General features: G+C 43.3%; 1 protein-coding gene across 3 annotated transcripts in view; it reads right to left on the bottom strand.

Moving 5' to 3' along the window:
- Positions 1–18,943, bottom strand: part of celf1 (cugbp, Elav-like family member 1) — a 40,769-nt gene extending 21,826 nt beyond the window's left edge. For 2 of the 3 annotated variants that reach the window (XM_083652578.1, XM_083652577.1), the window contains exons 1-4: positions 18,807–18,943; positions 14,449–14,567; positions 3,629–3,816; positions 1,447–1,529 (exon numbers count right to left, since the gene is read on the bottom strand). In XM_083652578.1, coding sequence (XP_083508704.1) covers positions 1,447–1,529; positions 3,629–3,816; positions 14,449–14,552 — 375 coding nt within the window. In that variant the 5' untranslated portion in view covers positions 14,553–14,567; positions 18,807–18,943. The remainder of the gene's footprint in view (positions 1–1,446; positions 1,530–3,628; positions 3,817–14,448; positions 14,568–18,806) is intronic. The other variant, XM_083652579.1, reaches the window with a different exon arrangement.
- Positions 18,944–19,011: the final 68 nt, after the last annotated feature.

Genomic DNA, 19,011 nt, shown 5'->3' on the forward strand with positions numbered 1-19,011 from the left:
TTAGTACTGCGCCGCAGCGTTGCGACTCGCGTATGGCGTGCCGCGGTGTGTTTTGGGCGCGCACAAACGTTTGACTACTCCTATGTTTTCCTTTCATGATTAATATGTCATCATATATGTCTGCTACTACAAAACATGTGAACAGATTGGAGGCATGCTGCACCGAGAAGTGCTTTTGTTGTTGTTGTTAACATTTTTGATTTACAGTTGATTTTAGCATGCTGATATAGGGGGGAACTCACCCTAGGCAAGGCAAGTTTATTTGTATAGAACATTTCATACACCCTAGAATTAATCTCACTGCTAAAAAAGTAATCTAAGGGGGAGTTCAGTTTAGGGGACTTAGAAAATAAATAAAAACAGTCCCACAGTCCCCTGTGCAGAGCCAGATGAGTGAGTGAGAGAGAGAAGCTGACTGACTGAAGCAGGAATAATTCTAAACTTTCCTTGTTGTTTCATTCATCAGACTTCTGCTGACAAACTAATACAAAAACAGCAGGAGAAGCCCAGAGATATGCAAACACCACAACATATCAATAACCAGTAACTTATCAATAACCAGTAACTTATCAATAACCAGTAACTTATCAATAACCAGTAACTTATCAATAACCAGTAACTTATCAATAACCACTAACTTCCTGTGGTGATCTGCAGCTGCACCTTTGGTTCTTGCATCACCACCTACGTCTGCTGCGGTCTCCCGAAGCCTCTCGACAGAGCTGGGGAAAAGCTAAACCTCCTACCAACCATTACACGTTATTTAACGTTAACTGCACTGTCTGTTAAACCCTTGTATCTGGTTAAGGACGGATTCCGTCCTATCCTATGATAAATTATAATAATTATATATACATCTCTTAGAAAGCTGCAGCAGCAGTGGGGTTCAGCAGACTGGAAGTAGCTAGCTCGCACACTAACATGATGGATGGCGAAGTCAAGACCCGCCCTACTCTGCCTCTGATTGGCTAGACTCGTTGCTTTCGTCGGTTGGATTGGTCAGGTTATTGCTAGTCTCGTCTGACCACGTGAGAAGTGGATTCACAGGATACTGCACACACACACAAATGACACAATTGAAGAATTCACAGGCGTCAACGCCTTTTTGCGTAGTTCTAACTAACAAATGGTACCAGCTCACTTTGATGCAGCGTGCAGGTTGGCAGGTCTGGTGATGCAGTACAGTAACAGGCAGCTGAACGGTGAAAAACCCAAAACCGTGGCTACGAACAATCACTTATGAAAGTCTCCACTTGTCAGGAATGCCATCGCTTTGAATTAGAAGCAGTCAGGTATGCTGGATGCCATATGTCAACTCAGCTTTTTTTGCCTTTGTATTATTTTAATCACACACAGATAACTACACAAGAAAGTATTGCATTTGACAACTAAGTAGGAGTATGAAGCAGTGGTCCATTGAAAGGCCAGCTTAAGGAAGTTACCTACCCCTGGCAGAATCTTCATGTTGTGAAGCGCGTTCTGTGCTTCCAGGGCTGATTTGCGAGTGTAGTATGTTATAAAACAACAACCTGTGGGATGGACAGAGATCATGCTTATCACATCATCATCACAGTAGGAAGTCGAGTTAACGCAACGTTTTATTTGATCAGTTATAAGCGAACGCAACAGAAGTGCAGAAGATGTGTGTGGGCCTACACTAGGGTTGGACGAATATATTGCGGACCGACGATTGGCTGAGTCCACCGACGGTTCATTTTTGGGGGCAATTTTTCAGGCGATTGTTGTCATTTTCATTTACTAATTTAAAGCATGCGTGAATATGAGAGCGCGCAAGGGAAAGAGAGAGACACAGCTCAGCTGTACACACACACACACACACACACACACACACACACACACACACACACACACACTAGGCTTGCTGCGGTAGTCGGTGTTACCGTGTTACACGGTGGTGGGGCCGATTACACCACCGATTACACCGTTCATTTTTATGGAAGAAGAAATGGAAGAAAAAACTCCACCCGCTCGTGCTAGTTTCAGCGTGCCCCGGGGTAAATTACAAGCGCTCTCTCTGGGCTGCAGTGTGGCTGCACTGTGACAAACTATAGCTGGCTAAACAGAGCTGTGCTGCAGTGTTGAGATTTAGTTTGTTTTGTAAAGGCAGAAGAAGAGCTGGAGTTATGCTGTAACTAGTCTCATCATGGAGCGAGCGAATCGCAGCTGAAGCACATGGCTAATTAATATGGACGTTAATGTCCATATTAATTAGCCATGTGCTAATTAATATCACACCGTGGCATTCCTAACACACACACACACACACGTCACGTTGAGCTGCTTTTTTCAGCAGTGGGAGAGAGAGCGAGGCAGATCGCTGATATGAAAACTTATTAAACTACAAACTCAAGAGATCAGCAGGAGCAGAAACAAGCGTTTGACAAAGGCGCGCTCACCTGGGGAATACAACATCCTGCAGCCGAGATTAGGAGTGACGCGTCCTCGCATTTAAAATAACTGCCAAAGTCCGACTGAAACTTAAACATAGGGCCATATGAAATCAGTTTTCCCCCCTCCAAATTCTGTTTTATTTTTTGCTCAATTCCGTTTTTTACATTTTAATTTTAATTTAGCGGTTAGTATTGTTTTTTTGATGACTTGGGTCTCTCAGACAGCCTCTTCCACACTCAAAGTGAAAACCAGGCTGTGAGGTGATGTGAGCCAGGCGCTATTCAGAAGCAGCGCTCAAGCAGCGCTTAACAGGAGCTGAGTGCCACGCTAAACCGGTCACACCAGAAGCACTCTCTTTTCCTCAGCGCAGCCCTCCCCCGCTCACAACTTGCATTGACTTCATGCCCGGCAGCTCGGGTGAAAAATAGAACAGAAGCTGAAACTATGGCTGCAGCATAGCTTCAGCGTAGCGTGGTGTGCGTAGGGTTGCCAACCGTCCCTTAAAATACGGAATCGTCCCGTATTTGTAAACAAAAAGACGTGTTCCGCATTGAACCGATACGGGACGCCCTTTGTCCTCTCTCGTCAGCCTCAAAACGGCACCGAGTGCCCAAAACATTCGCTAGTTAACCATTTCGAGCCACACTCTTCCCATTAAGGGGGGGGGGGGGTCTCTACCTTTGCTCTGTGGTGGGTTCTGGCTGCGGGGAGGAGGGGGTCTCTACCTTTGCTCTGTGGTGGGTTCTGGCTGCGGGGAGGAGGGGGTCTCTACCTTTGCTCTGTGGTGGGTTCTGGCTGCGGTGGGGGGGGGGGGGGTCTCTACCTTTGCTCTGTGGTGGGTTCTGGCTGCGGTGGGGGGGGGGGGGTCTCTACCTTTGCTCTGTGGTGGGTTCTGGCTGCGGTGGGGGGGGGGGGGTCTCTACCTTTGCTCTGTGGTGGGTTCTGGCTGCGGGGAGGAGGGGGTCTCTACCTTTGCTCTGTGGTGGGTTCTGGCTGCGGGGAGGAGGGGGTCTCTACCTTTGCTCTGTGGTGGGTTCTGGCTGCGGGGAGGAGGGGGTCTCTACCTTTGCTCTGTGGTGGGTTCTGGCTGCGGTGGGGGGGGGGGGGGTCTCTACCTTTGCTCTGTGGTGGGTTCTGGCTGCGGTGGGGGGGGGGGGGTCTCTACCTTTGCTCTGTGGTGGGTTCTGGCTGCGGTGGGGGGGGGGGGGGTCTCTACCTTTGCTCTGTGGTGGGTTCTGGCTGCGGTCTCGGAGGACGTTGATCTCATAGACGGCTCCATAAGGCTCAAAGAGCTCCCGAAGCTGCTCCTCTGCCCAGGAACGAGGGATCTGCCCCACAAACATCTTGATGGCATCCATGTCTGGTTGGTCCGGGTGGTCCAGGGACCCGTTCATCTTCTTTCCACTGAGAAAGGGAGGAGGATAACAGAAGGAGGAAAAGGAAAGGTTTATTACATTAAAATTTGCTTGCAGCTTGCGACTAGAGTTGTCTATGCGCTTCTCCCTGGCAAACTATCCAGCATGCTCTGCCTTAAGCGAGGGGGCGGAGCGGAGGGCTCTCTTGGTGCATTCATGTGCTCCTCGGATATATTGTATTTAGCAGTGGTGATGTGGTCATTATATCAGGATATATTGTATTTAGCAGTGGTGATGTGGTCATTATGTCAGGATATATTGTATTTAGCAGTGGTGATGTGGTCATTATGTCAGGATATATTGTATTTACCAGTGGTGATGTGGTCATTATGTCAGGATATATTGTATTTAGCAGTGGTGATGTGGTCATTATGTCAGGATATATTGTATTTACCAGTGGTGATGTGGTCATTATGTCAGGATATATTGTATTTACCAGTGGTGATGTGGTCATTATGTCAGGATATATTGTATTTAGCAGTGGTGATGTGGTCATTATGTCAGGATATATTGTATTTACCAGTGGTGATGTGGTCATTATGTCAGGATATATTGTATTTACCAGTGGTGATGTGGTCATTATGTCAGGATATATTGTATTTACCAGTGGTGATGTGGTCATTATGTCAGGATATATTGTATTTAGCAGTGGTGATGTGGTCATTATGTCAGGATATATTGTATTTAGCAGTGGTGATGTGGTCATTATGTCAGGATATATTGTATTTACCAGTGGTGATGTGGTCATTATGTCAGGATATATTGTATTTAGCAGTGGTGATGTGGTCATTATGTCAGGATATATTGTATTTAGCAGTGGTGATGTGGTCATTATGTCAGGATATATTGTATTTACCAGTGGTGATGTGGTCATTATGTCAGGATATATTGTATTTACCAGTGGTGATGTGGTCATTATGTCAGGATATATTGTATTTACCAGTGGTGATGTGGTCATTATGTCAGGATATATTGTATTTAGCAGTGGTGATGTGGTCATTATGTCAGGATATATTGTATTTAGCAGTGGTGATGTGGTCATTATGTCAGGATATATTGTATTTACCAGTGGTGATGTGGTCATTATGTCAGGATATATTGTATTTACCAGTGGTGATGTGGTCATTATGTCAGGATATATTGTATTTAGCAGTGGTGATGTGGTCATTATGTCAGGATATATTGTATTTAGCAGTGGTGATGTGGTCATTATGTCAGGATATATTGTATTTACCAGTGGTGATGTGGTCATTATGTCAGGATATATTGTATTTACCAGTGGTGATGTGGTCATTATGTCAGGATATATTGTATTTAGCAGTGGTGATGTGGTCATTATGTCAGGATATATTGTATTTACCAGTGGTGATGTGGTCATTATGTCAGGATATATTGTATTTAGCAGTGGTGATGTGGTCATTATGTCAGGATATATTGTATTTACCAGTGGTGATGTGGTCATTATGTCAGGATATATTGTATTTAGCAGTGGTGATGTGGTCATTATGTCAGGATATATTGTATTTACCAGTGGTGATGTGGTCATTATGTCAGGATATATTGTATTTAGCAGTGGTGATGTGGTCATTATGTCAGGATATATTGTATTTACCAGTGGTGATGTGGTCATTATGTCAGGATATATTGTATTTAGCAGTGGTGATGTGGTCATTATGTCAGGATATATTGTATTTACCAGTGGTGATGTGGTCATTATGTCAGGATATATTGTATTTAGCAGTGGTGATGTGGTCATTATGTCAGGATATATTGTATTTAGCAGTGGTGATGTGGTCATTATGTCAGGATATATTGTATTTACCAGTGGTGATGTGGTCATTATGTCAGGATATATTGTATTTAGCAGTGGTGATGTGGTCATTATGTCAGGATATATTGTATTTACCAGTGGTGATGTGGTCATTATGTCAGGATATATTGTATTTACCAGTGGTGATGTGGTCATTATGTCAGGATATATTGTATTTACCAGTGGTGATGTGGTCATTATGTCAGGATATATTGTATTTAGCAGTGGTGATGTGGTCATTATGTCAGGATATATTGTATTTACCAGTGGTGATGTGGTCATTATGTCAGGATATATTGTATTTAGCAGTGGTGATGTGGTCATTATGTCAGGATATATTGTATTTACCAGTGGTGATGTGGTCATTATGTCAGGATATATTGTATTTACCAGTGGTGATGTGGTCATTATGTCAGGATATATTGTATTTAGCAGTGGTGATGTGGTCATTATGTCAGGATATATTGTATTTACCAGTGGTGATGTGGTCATTATGTCAGGATATATTGTATTTACCAGTGGTGATGTGGTCATTATGTCAGGATATATTGTATTTACCAGTGGTGATGTGGTCATTATGTCAGGATATATTGTATTTACCAGTGGTGATGTGGTCATTATGTCAGGATATATTGTATTTAGCAGTGGTGATGTGGTCATTATGTCAGGACACCGTTCAAGTGCTCTTGGTCGGAAAGAGCAACAAACAAGGACGCCAGAAGTAAGGTTGTTTTCTCGTGGCTGCTGTTTTCTTACCAATAGTGGGTCATTATTATATAGCTACTGTAGCTACTGTGTCCAAATTCAAGCGTGCCGGAATGAGTTTTGAAATGAGGGGACAATAAAATAAACAAAATATCCACAGAACATCCCCACCCCCTCCCTTCTCCTACCAAACACCAGCAGGCGCACACACGCGGAGTCACTCACACACACACACACACACACACACACACACACACACACACACACACACACACACACACACACACACACACACACACTTCCCAGCAAGCCTTCAAGCTTCATAAGCAACCAAATCAGGTTAAACAAGTGGTAGATAGAAACCTATTTATTTAACCTGGTTAAATAAAGGTCAAATAAAAATAATATTTATATTATATATTCACTGTTATTATGTCAGACATCTATGGCTAAACATGAGAGAGAGAAAGATGCTACAAATTCCAAGGTGCACCAGTGCATGTTATAAAAATATTTAGGCGCACTGGCAGATTTTAAGGTGGGAAGATGTGTGTAAATAGGCACACTCTGGAGCCCTGCATCACATCATTAGGTAATTAGGGCAATCACCTAATTAAAAAATCTGCCTCCGTCAGGTCACCCGCATGGGTGCTCTTTACACCCCCTGAAAGTTTCAGCACGATCACACGTAAAACGGCAGAGCTGTGGGCGGACAAAATTCTGCTCACTCACACGCACATTTCTCTTATTATAAGAAGAAGATGATACTAAGAAGATAGATATGGTTATTTTTTGGTTTATTTTCAGAGTGTTTATTCCATTTTATCTGATCTTATGTATCGGCCTAAAGCTGTTAGATATTCATTCTGTTTAGGTGTTACCCCACGCCCTATGCACGTGAGTCTATAATTGATTATTTGGAGTTAATATAATGTAGGCTAGTATAAAGTATAGTCTACTTTAATTTTCAATTTAAAAAAAATCTATAAATACATGCCTTTTGTTATTTATAGGCTATAGAGCTGAACAGTCACGTGACATTTCCAGCACGGGAAAGGAGTTCCCCATTCATTTTCTCGATATTTAGAAAAATCCGTATATAGCGAGTTTTAAGGCTAACCAAGCTAACTCGTGACCTACTGAATCGTGAGTGACCATAAAACATTTCAGTTGGAGCAAAAAATAATAATAACAGGGGGAAATCTAATTTTTCATCCTTAAGGGCCGGTCTACCACACGCGCTCTTGTCAGTCTCATAGATATTCTGTATAAAAGCACTGACCAGGCTAGCTCAATCTGCTCCCTCGTAGCTACAGACTTTAGCAAGGCTTTCGACAGAGTTAACCACAACATAGCCATCAGTAAAATTCTTGCGATGGGACTGAGACCTGAGCTAGCCCCATGGGTCTGTAGTTTCATTTCCCATAGAAGACAGAGGGTCCGTTACCAGGGTGCACTATCTGAATGGGAGCATCTTTCATGTGGAGTGGCCCAAGGGACATTGCTGAGTGCAGTACTGTTCCTGGTCCTTATCGACGATGCTGCCCTGGACTTCACCTGCCCTGTATTGAGGCTTGAGGGTAGAAAACGCAGGCAATCATCGCAATTACAAAGTCAACTTGACAATCTCCACACATGGACAACCTCCAATGACATGCTTCTCAATGAGAAGAAATGTCTGGCTATGCATATAACATTCAGCAGGAACCCACCTCTACAACTTTCTATCAACAAGACTGTTCTCAACACTGTCCAACGCTGTCCAAACTCATGATCCTTGGTCTCATCATTCAGAATGACCTCTTCACTGGGACAGCCAGGTAGATGCCAGAACATCAAACGCTAACAGGAAATAGTTTTTCCTCAAGCATCTCAGGTGCTTTTCTGTCTCCACTGATGACCTACTGACCATATACATATACATACACATATACATTGGATATATACGACCTTTATTGGAGTATGCTGCCCCCGCCTGGAATGCTGGCATCACACAAGCCCTCTCACTCCAACTGGAGCGGGTACAGAAGAGGGCCTGTCACATCATCCTCGGCCGCAAATATGACACCTACTCATCTGCCCTGTCAACACCAGGGCTCACACAGACCTGCCCGACGTGAGCAGATCTGCTTAACATTTGCCCAAAATCTCCAAACCTCACAGTTTGCCAGCTGGCTACCCCCAACAAGACTACAAATCTGCAATACCCTCAGAAAAACATGTCACCATCAGAACTCTCCCATACCATACCTAACTAGACTCCTGAACCTCCTCCATATCCCATAGCATGTCCTGTTGGTCTGGTCTCCTTTTGTTTATGACTGAAAATTCTACTTGAGTTAGTGAAGCTATGTGCTGATGTCTGCATTTTAACCTGTACTCATGTTGGCTTTTTAACCTGTAAATTGTTAATTAATTCAGTCTACTGACTACATGCCAATTAAGTACTCCTACTACTAGGTAGAGCCATCCATTAATGGCTATAAAAGAGTCGGTGGTTCGATGCCCGCCTTCTCCAGTCTGCATGTTGAAGTGTCCTTGGGCAAGATACTGAACCCCAAGCTTGCCGGTGTATGAATGTCTGTGTGAATTAGGGATGTCATCGTGTACACGACTCCACGGGTACACGGATATTAAATCATATCCGTTTAGAAAAATCAATAACCGTTTACATGTCTTTTTTTGTGTGTCCTTTTAAATAAAGTTTTGACAATGATTTTACTGTGTTCTGGACTCGCAATCATTAATTTCTCCTCAAAAATAAACTGTGTGTGTCCGCTAGGTGTATTCCTGTCAGTTGGGCGCTGGGGGTGCGCTGGGGAGCGGTGGTCCCAGTGGAGAGTGTGCGGGGAAGGAGGTTGAAAATAACGTTAACTCAGCAGTGGCTTCAGAAAGGCGCTGGTGCGGGCGCTCGTTTTCAGGCAACTAATCAGAGAAACTATCACTACAGAGACAGAAAGGCTCAATTGTGGGAGCAGATTGGCTAGACACTTAATGGTGAGTGCTGTGCTTTTTATCACAGTGTGTGTTGTTAGCTGACTGTTAGCTATCAAGCTAACTACCGCAGCTAACGTTGTTTTCAATCTGCGTCCTTGCATGTTGTGTGGTGTGTGCTGGGATCGGCGCTCCTCAGCACTCTTCCAGCGTTTAACTGTCACAAAAAGAAGTTTAGTGGACATCTACTGCCTGTAAGCTACAGATGATAACTTGAACGTTAAAGTTTTCACACAAGTGCAGTACGTTGCACGTAAGGACGCATTGGTCACAATTAGGGCTGTCCCAAACGATTATTTTCTTATCGATTAATCTAACGATTATTTTTTCGATTAGTCGATTAATCTAACGATTATTTTTTATTCAATTGTTTTTTATTATATAACAATAAATTTACCCAAACAAATAAATAACCAAAAACTTCTCAATTTCAGTATTTTATTTAACCATCTCATTCTCGTTTGGGGAAAAACTCTTCCACACTGCTTTGCTTCCTGAAAAGAGAGAGAGAGAAATAATAATATAATACTGTAGGGACCTATTTAAAATTAGTCTAAGTCTAATTTCCATGTCTGTTATTATGATATGATCATATGAATTATTATTATTATTAATATTCATCTTATTATTATAATAGATAGTGCCTGCCTATTTGTCAGTTGCCTGCTCTCATCACGAAAATACTGGACCACCTGACACATAGATTAAATTGATCATCATCATGATTCATCACTGTATGTATGAACCCTTTCCCTAAACTGAGGAGGATCAGTATTTTTACAGGACATGGATTTATTTAATCACTGGAGTAATGTGCATTGTGCAGCTAACTCAGCCAAATGTATGTTTGCATCAGTGTGGGGGTAAGGAAATAAATAATACAAACGATTTACAGACTAACAGTCACAGACTGTACCAATGGTCTGTAACGTTAGTTTTGATCTCATCTTACATGGCCGTGAATGCAAACAGACGAATGTAAACAGCCGAATAGCACTGTTAGTGTTAAATGATGCACGCAGTAAATTAACGTGAGCAGCAACAGACTAACAATGGTCTGTAACGTTAGTTTAATCAATTTTCTACATGTTAACCGTGAAAGCAAACGGAAATATGTACGTTAACGTTAAACGGCCGAATAACACCGTTAAATGGTGTAATGTTATGTTCGCTGCGGTGCAGAAATGACTACTTTCTCCGGCCATCTTTTTTGTTTTGTGACGAGTCGAGGCACGTAGCGTGCGTCGACGTAATTACGTAGTCGACGTCATCGATTACGTCGACTCGCCGGGACAGCCCTAGTCACAATGTGCAAATGCGGTAAAAAAGAAAGAAAAAGAAGCATCCGGTTAACCGGTTCCACACTGCCAGAAGGTCCAGTGTACACGTTTAGAACATGTTGTAACCGTTGACCCCTAGTGTGAATGGTCGATGCCATCGTCCATCGTGCCAACCCTAATCTCAACCCCTAAATTAAAATGGAAATGGAAAAACAATAATTTGGGGAGAGAAGGGGGAAAAAAACATGTATGGCCCTAGCTAAACCTCTCAAAGCCAACATTGTGTAGTGCCAGGAAGGTAAACAAGAGTGGTCTAGACAGAGCAACTCCAAACATTCCACAAATACAAGAGCCATTTCAGACAGAATGTGACTACCGTACACATGAACACATGAACGCATGAGCACATGAACACATGAACACATGAACACATGAACACATGAACACAGTCTGCGGACAGAATCTACTCCAGACAAAGAATGAATGATGAAGAATGTGGCAGCCCTCAACACCATGACCCTGCAACAGAGGTGCTCATCCTTCACTCACTTAATCCACTCTAGATCAACTGATTACAACTCACACGTTTGACTGGTGTGCCATGATGTGCCCTGATGTGCCATCATGGGCTAAACACAGACAAACAAGGTTTGAACATGTGGAATCACCAACATCTCCAAACAAGGACAGACAGCCACGGCACAGCAAACACACATCTGCGTTTGTCGTAGAAGGTTTGATTGGTGTGCCATGGGCTAGACACTGTCCAATCAATTTGACTACCACATAATATGCAGGACAACAAGATGCAATACTCACAAAAGACTGCCCCCCCCCCCCCTAAAAAGACTAGTACTTACACAGGACTAGAATTCAAAGAGCAATGGTCAACCATCATCTCGGGTAGAAAATCCAGTTTAAAAGATGCCATGATTGTCAGTTGGGCTCGTTTAGTCGTTAAGACAATGACAGTGATCAGATGGTGGTGGGAAAGTCCAGATCAAGCGCTTGTGAATATGTCCGTTAGGAATGGAGCGGTGAGGCAGCCAACAAATGCACACAAGGCAGAAACAGACACAGTCAACCAAGGAAGCAATCCACACGGAGAACGCTCCAAACAACCCTCACACATGGAAAAATAATGCCAACAAAAAAAATCGGACAAAAAGAAATATGTTTTTTGAGAGGAAAAAAAGAGTACAAGGTGACAGACACAAAGTGACTAGCCGTTGGGTTGGGCCTCCAGGTTGTGAAACTGCAACAGAGCTGATGGAGAGAGGGCCGATGGGAGCACAGAGGGGTCCCACAATGAAAGTGCTGATGGCTCAGGCTCTTTGTGAAGGTTTGTCCTAGGCCAGCACATCTCCCTACAGAGTCAGATAAACGGCCTGTCAGACTGATGTGATCAGGCCCAGTGGACACACAGTGGACACACAGTGGACAGGGCCAAAGAATGGCCACTGGCTAATCCCCGGACTATCCACACCAGGACTTCAGTGTTAGGTTCCGGTGTGTGTGTGTGTGTGTGTTGGGGGAGGGGGGGGGGGGGGTGCTGGGCTGCGTTAGCCCTGTTGTCCTACAGCACTGACTCCCAACCTTGGGGTCGCGACCCCAAATGGGGTTGCCTGAAATAAATAATAATAATAATAATAAAAGAAAGATTTAAAATAACCACACCATTTACAACTACACAAGAGGATTAGGGCCACGTGAAATATTTATTTGAGTTCTGAGTTAAATCAGGATTCTGAGGATAAAGTCAGAATTCAGAGAAAAAAGTCAGAAGAGATCTGAGTTTAATCGCGATCTGACCTTCCGTTTCCCAGAAAATGTCTAACTTTTCTCTGATTGGATAAAAATTGGCGGCGACCTCAAACTATCCAATCAAAAAGTTGACATTTTCTGGGAAAGGGAAGGTCAGATCACGATGCCTATAATGGACTATATGTATCTTTTCACACCGAATCCAATGACCCCATCCGTGAGTCTCTACGAGTTACGGTTGTGGAGATACGTCTGTCCAGCCTGCAGGACTACAGGGGAGAGATCGAGGACAGTGGGGGGTTGGGGGTTTCAAGTTACTGACCAAACACTATTTCAGTGATTGCTGTCAGAATGTAGAGTCATTTAAAGGTCCCAATTCGTGCAGCTGTAACCTCTTAAAAACGTGTGTCTCTGGTCCATAAAACATGATTCTGGATTAATCTGTCGAAAATATAGCAACCCCGTTTGTTGTGACGGAGTTCTCACTTCCTCATCTCGTCGCTTCCCAAGAATGGCCTGTTTCTATAATATATTCAGAACTAACAGTTCCCATTGGCCGCTGAGGGAGAGCCCGCCCCAGGCTCCCAGCGGCCAATCAGATTAGCGTCTGTGGACCAGCACGCTAGGTTGCGAATTATCGTTAACTTAACGGTACTACGCTAAAGAGGACATCTCAAAATGCCTAGACTTACCGAATGCACCTCTGCAGTTGCTGGATCACGTACAGTTGGCGTCGCTCCAGCTAGAAGTGTTAATTTTGTGGCTATAGACTAAATGGTGCAGGTAGCTTGTGTGAGAGAGACCCGCGCAGTATGCAGGAGGAAGCTAGTGACGTCCCAATTCCCCCAGATTCCCCTCTGGGCAAACGAAGCGTTTGGGGGTGTGGCTTGGAGGAGACTGCAGGGGGACGCTGGATGGGGACAAATCCAACTGTGGCAGTTCTGAGCGTGTGACCACTCATTACAGGGAGGGCTGACAGCAGTATATATGCATTTACAAGTAAAAACAGCTTTTGCACGGAATGGGACTGTTGGAGAAAAATATAAGTTCCATTGGCATTTCCCAATAAGCTATAATTGCATACACATAATTAATGCTATAAGTTAACGATGACATGACATACACATTATGACATGACATCTGACATATAGACTCACACTGACATCTCATCTCACCCAGCCCCATAGAGAGGACTTCTCCTCTTTGCTGAAACCTTGGGCAGTGCATCGTGTCCAATAACAACTGATAACAGTTTCCCTGTCAGACTCAAGTGGACGCACACACATTTCATGAGATCATCCCAAGGTTCCTCTCCCCTCCTCTGCTCCCTCCTTTTACAGTATAAAGCGTATGTCAAATTGTGACATCGCGGCTGAATAATTGACTCTGTACAACGATCAGAATGTGTACATTGAGATTCATGCCCTCTGTCAATATGCATATTGCAGAGAATATCTGGTATTAAATATACTTTTATGTTAAACAGTCCTGGACTCAAGGCTTCAATTAATTTGGTATTAGATAAGCTGTGATATACATTTACATATACATTTAGCGGAAAGAATAGATTTTATTCTCTATCAGGGACCTTTAACACTGATTATAACACAACAAACATGGCTGAATGCAGCTTTAAATATTCTGGTAGGAAATGCATGTTGCATGATAATACTTTGAATTGACTTACGTATCAGAGATTAATAGAATCATATTGATAACATGCTATATCATTCTGTATCACGTATTTCATAGACCAGAGAAGGTTTTCTTTGTTCTAACAAAATGTACATTGCCCGTTTGTGTTTTGAAATATGGATTTTTTTATAATTAAATTTAGCATTAGGCCTTTATAAGAATGTTTATTTGTATTATTTCAATTGGCAGCGCTCATGGATACATACTTGAGGTTTGTTTATTAATTTGGGGGAAAGGACCACTGGAACAAACGCCGCAAACATGATCCGGCTACTTTTTCAATCTGACTGGCTACTCAAAAGTTTGGGGAACTGCCTGCTGTGCCATGTCGGGGACTTACCCCCCCTGTGCCTGTGCCATGTCGGGGACTTACCCCCCCTGTGCCATGTCGGGGACCTCCGGGGCAGGGAAGGGGAGCTCGAGCTGCCCAGGCTGCTCTGGAGACACGTACAGGCTTTCAGGGTCCAGGCTATCCATTTATCCAACACTCTACTGAAATACAAATACACAGGACACATACACAGGGTGCACACCAAACAAAGAGCAAACACAAAAGACAGAATGAAGACACACACAATACATGTACATTGAACAGAGACACTGAACAAATTCATTAGTACCCCCTAGCTACCATGGAAGACATGATGTTCCCGAACAAAGTCCAAACTCTTCAGTTGACCAGCCACGGTTCATTTGGCTCTGTGTCCCCCCACTCCCCACGTGGGTCCCATCTCCCTGGAGAGTATCTGTCCAATCAGTTTTCTGAATGACGTGTCAATATACGATGACATCAGCGCTGGGAGGTTATGCTCTTCTCCCAATTCGATACTATCACGATATTTGGATGCCAATTCAATTTGCGATTCTACATCTATATTCCAATTTATTGTGATTTCTCTGAGGGATGCAGATACACCGATCCACATTTTTTCAGTTCAGGTCCGATTCTGATACCTGAATTTGGATATCTGCCGATACCAATATTTTTCCGATACCAGAGCAATTTTTTCTTGAATATACAGTACAGACAAAAATGTGTCCGATTGATGAAAAAAGGACAGAAAAATATAACTTGCAAAAAGCAGACGAAACGAAGAAAATATAGAAGGCAAAGAAGGATAGAAACGCCCCCTCCCCGTGACCCCGCCCCCTCATAGAAACGGCCCCTCCCAGTGACCCCGCCCCCTCATAGAAATGCTCTGAAGTGACTGCAATCTCAGACTAGAAGAGGAAATTAGTTTACGAGTTGACAATTCAGTCTGAATATCAGGCAGATTACTCCTAGTTGTCAGCCTATCAGAACACAGCTGATTACCCCGTCATCAGCCTATCACAAACCAGCAGATTTTGCCAGCCTATGAGAACACAGCAGATTACCCCTGCTCTAATCATCAGCCTATCAGAACACTTATAGCATGTTGAAGCAACAAATAACCCACCAATGACAGAGAGGGAAAACGTAATAACTGATTTTTCATTAAGAAGAGCACTGCTGGTATGGGGCGGCTGTGGCTCAGGAGGTAGAGCGGGTCGTCCACTAATCAGAAGGTCTGTGGTTCGATCCCCGGCTCCTCCAGTCTGCATGTCGAAGTGTCCTTGGGCAAGACACTGAACCCCGAATTGCTCCCGATGGCTGTGCCAGCACCCTGCTTGGCAGGTGGCCGCCCTCGGTGCGTGAATGGGTGAATGTAGGCACATTGTTAAGCACTTTGGATAAAAGCGCTATATAAATGCAGTCCATTATTTATCATTTACCATCTGGTATCCATACTGTTGCAAATGAGTATTGTATCCGTTTAATATTTTTTGTATTGATACTTATCAATACTGATCTTTTCACAACACTACGGTGGATCGCTCATCGTCCAGACTCTGTTGTGTGATTCAACAGCGCGATATTCAACTTCAGATCATGAAACTAGTTTTCTTCCAAATATACTACTGATATTTTAAAGTGTTTACTAATTACTAGCATGATATTTTAGTGTCTGCTTTTCCCTGTCACAAGCGTACAGTAGCATGACATGGGACAGGAGTGTAAACATGCAGTAGCGTAGAGTAGCATGACATGGGACAGGAGTGTAAACATGCAGTAGCGTAGAGTAGCATGACATGGGACAGGAGTGTAAACATGCAGTAGCGTACAGTAGCATGACATGGGACAGGAGTGTAAACATGCAGTAGCGTACAGTAGCATGACATGGGACAGGAGTGTAAACATGCAGTAGCGTACAGTAGCATGACATGGGACAGGAGTGTAAACATGCAGTAGCGTAGAGTAGCATGACATGGGACAGGAGTGTAAACATGCAGTAGCGTACAGTAGCATGACATGGGACAGGAGTGTAAACATGCAGTAGCGTAGAGTAGCATGACATGGGACAGGAGTGTAAACATGCAGTAGCGTACAGTAGCATGACATGGGACAGGAGTGTAAACATGCAGTAGCGTACAGTAGCATGACATGGGACAGGAGTGTAAACATGCAGTAGCGTACAGTAGCATGACATGGGACAGGAGTGTAAACATGCAGTTAAGCAACGTCAAACGTAATTGCCTAATGCCGGCAGCTTCGTCATTCTTAGGGGATAGTAAAACAAAATTTAAAATAATAATCTATCTACATATAAAATTGAGTATGTGGGCGATATTTATGTCTGTTTGTATGTTTCAATGTGCCAAATCATCTCTGCCACTACTGAACAGTGTATTCTCCTGTTGGTATTGATTCTTGTTTGGTGTTGTTTGGTGGATTGGATGATTGAACTCTCTATCAGTAACAATTAAGAAACAAAACATATTGACAATTTTACAATTGATTAATTTAACAGTCAGGAGCCTCAGTAGCGTGTGGAAGAAGAACCATAAGCAGCCACAACAGCCTGGCACCACTTCCTCATGTTGGTCACCAGCCTGTTCATACGCTGCTTTTTGATTGTAGTTGTTTGTGCACCGATGTCTATATATGTTTAGCCGACGGTACGGAATGAACTTTGCTGAATACAGACGACTCGTCCGTCACATTACACGGCGGACTGCCTACCCGCTCGACAAGCAAACCGTTTGTTGTGACCAAACATCCCCGCATTCAAAGCACTTCATACTCCCAGAGCTGGCATAATGCATAAAGAAAACTCATGCTTTACCCGAAAGGAAACGTCCAGTGTTTGTGTCAGTCGGTGGCTCCAAAAACAACCGGTTTACATGACGTCAATAACCTGGAGCTAAGTTGCTAACCTTAAAGTGCGGGCAAGGTAAGTCCTTCTATAAAACCATATCTGTGTCGTTTCACCTTTGATTGAAAAATGCTTCCACCTGATTAAAGAAAACATTGTGTGATATTGACTGATGCCCTTTTCGGTCATGGTGTACTTAGCTAATCTAGTTATTATTTTGGACCCAACAGGGATTTGAATTGAGCTATAGGAGAGCTAGCTGCTAGACAGAGCCATAATCTGTTTGGAGACCAATAAAAAGGAAAACAAACCCGCACATTTAAAAACAAGTCAACATCAGATAATGTCTTTTCTTTAATCTGGTGGAAGCATTTTTCAATAAAAATTGAAATGACACAGCTACTAGTTTATAGTGGGACTTTCCATGCCTGCCCATTCACTTCAATAGAACTCTCCCCAATGCAAAATTCGAACAGGTTTAGTTGCCAGTAACATGACAGTAAGAAAGGCAGATGTAGTGAGCAAAGATGGATGACTTAATATTCCAGAGCTCTGACCTAACCAAAGAACACTTCTATACACAGTCATATGATGAGTGTTTTAGTAGTGTATCACTCAATACAAAAAATAAAGGCTTTGATAGAACCAAAAGCCTATGCTGCTTAGTCTGCAGATAAAACACGACAAAAGCTATAGTAATTTAGACTCAGGTGTGCATAAACTACAGGTTGACACTTGCTTTTTTAAATACAAAAATGTGAAATTATTATCGCTTAATATCAGACAGGAGAAGCAGATATTTGTCGGTTATCGTATCGTCTGAAAAAATCCCCCCCAAAGTCTATAAATCCCCCCTATCTGAAGAACATAAGGGGGGGGATCCCCCCTTATGTTCTTATGGGGAACAGCTTCCATCTCTCATCGCACAAGACCTTTATGTCAGTACTTGCTCCAGACTAGTAACAATCCCTGTTGCATGAAATCACGGCCTAAGCAACAGCGTCACGGCCACGCCCCCGTTTAGAAGACAGCTGGAGGGGAGCAGAGCTACCGCTAACAACATGAGCTTAACAACATAGCGTTAGCTCACGTTGCATTGTCAATGAGTCATCATGTGTATTTGTTGCACTCACTGAGGGTTGGAGAGGGCTGTGCTCATGACGGAAGCATTTAAACAGACTCACAGCAGAGAATAATGAACCTGCTGTGAACAGACTGTAGCTTAACTAATGCTAACTACGGTAGCCAACACAAGATGCGCACGGCTTTGCCGCACAGAAGAGTCTGTGGCTGTCTGGCTAAATGTGGAGCACTTGACATCTCCAGGCGTTGAAGTTTGGTTGTTAACATTGGCCTGTTAGCTACACAACTCCATCACGACACACGCTGACCAATGTCTGCCAATAGCAAAGGCAGAGCTGTCATCACACATTCAATGCATTTGACCATTGCTTGACACAGAAACAGCCAGCATTGCTAAGTTAGCTAACTATATTAGCAAATCAATCACTTCATTACCCACAAAGCTAACGTTAGCTAACATCGACCAGCTTACCTGTGCCGCCTTAACCTTTACGCCACTGAACTCGTCTTGAGTTAAATGTGGGTTTGAATGTTTGCTTTGCAGATGTATGCTGTGCGGTTAGAACAGACAGTGACGACTCTCCGCTATACTAGTAAATAAGCTAAGTTAGCCACTTCACACTTCACACAACACTAATAACATTAGCAAACAGTCTCCGTGTAAAATGGCAGACTGT

Source organism: Poromitra crassiceps (genome assembly GCF_964638095.1).
Source record: "Poromitra crassiceps genome assembly, chromosome: 16".
In the NCBI taxonomy this organism is placed as follows: domain Eukaryota; kingdom Metazoa; phylum Chordata; class Actinopteri; order Beryciformes; family Melamphaidae; genus Poromitra; species Poromitra crassiceps.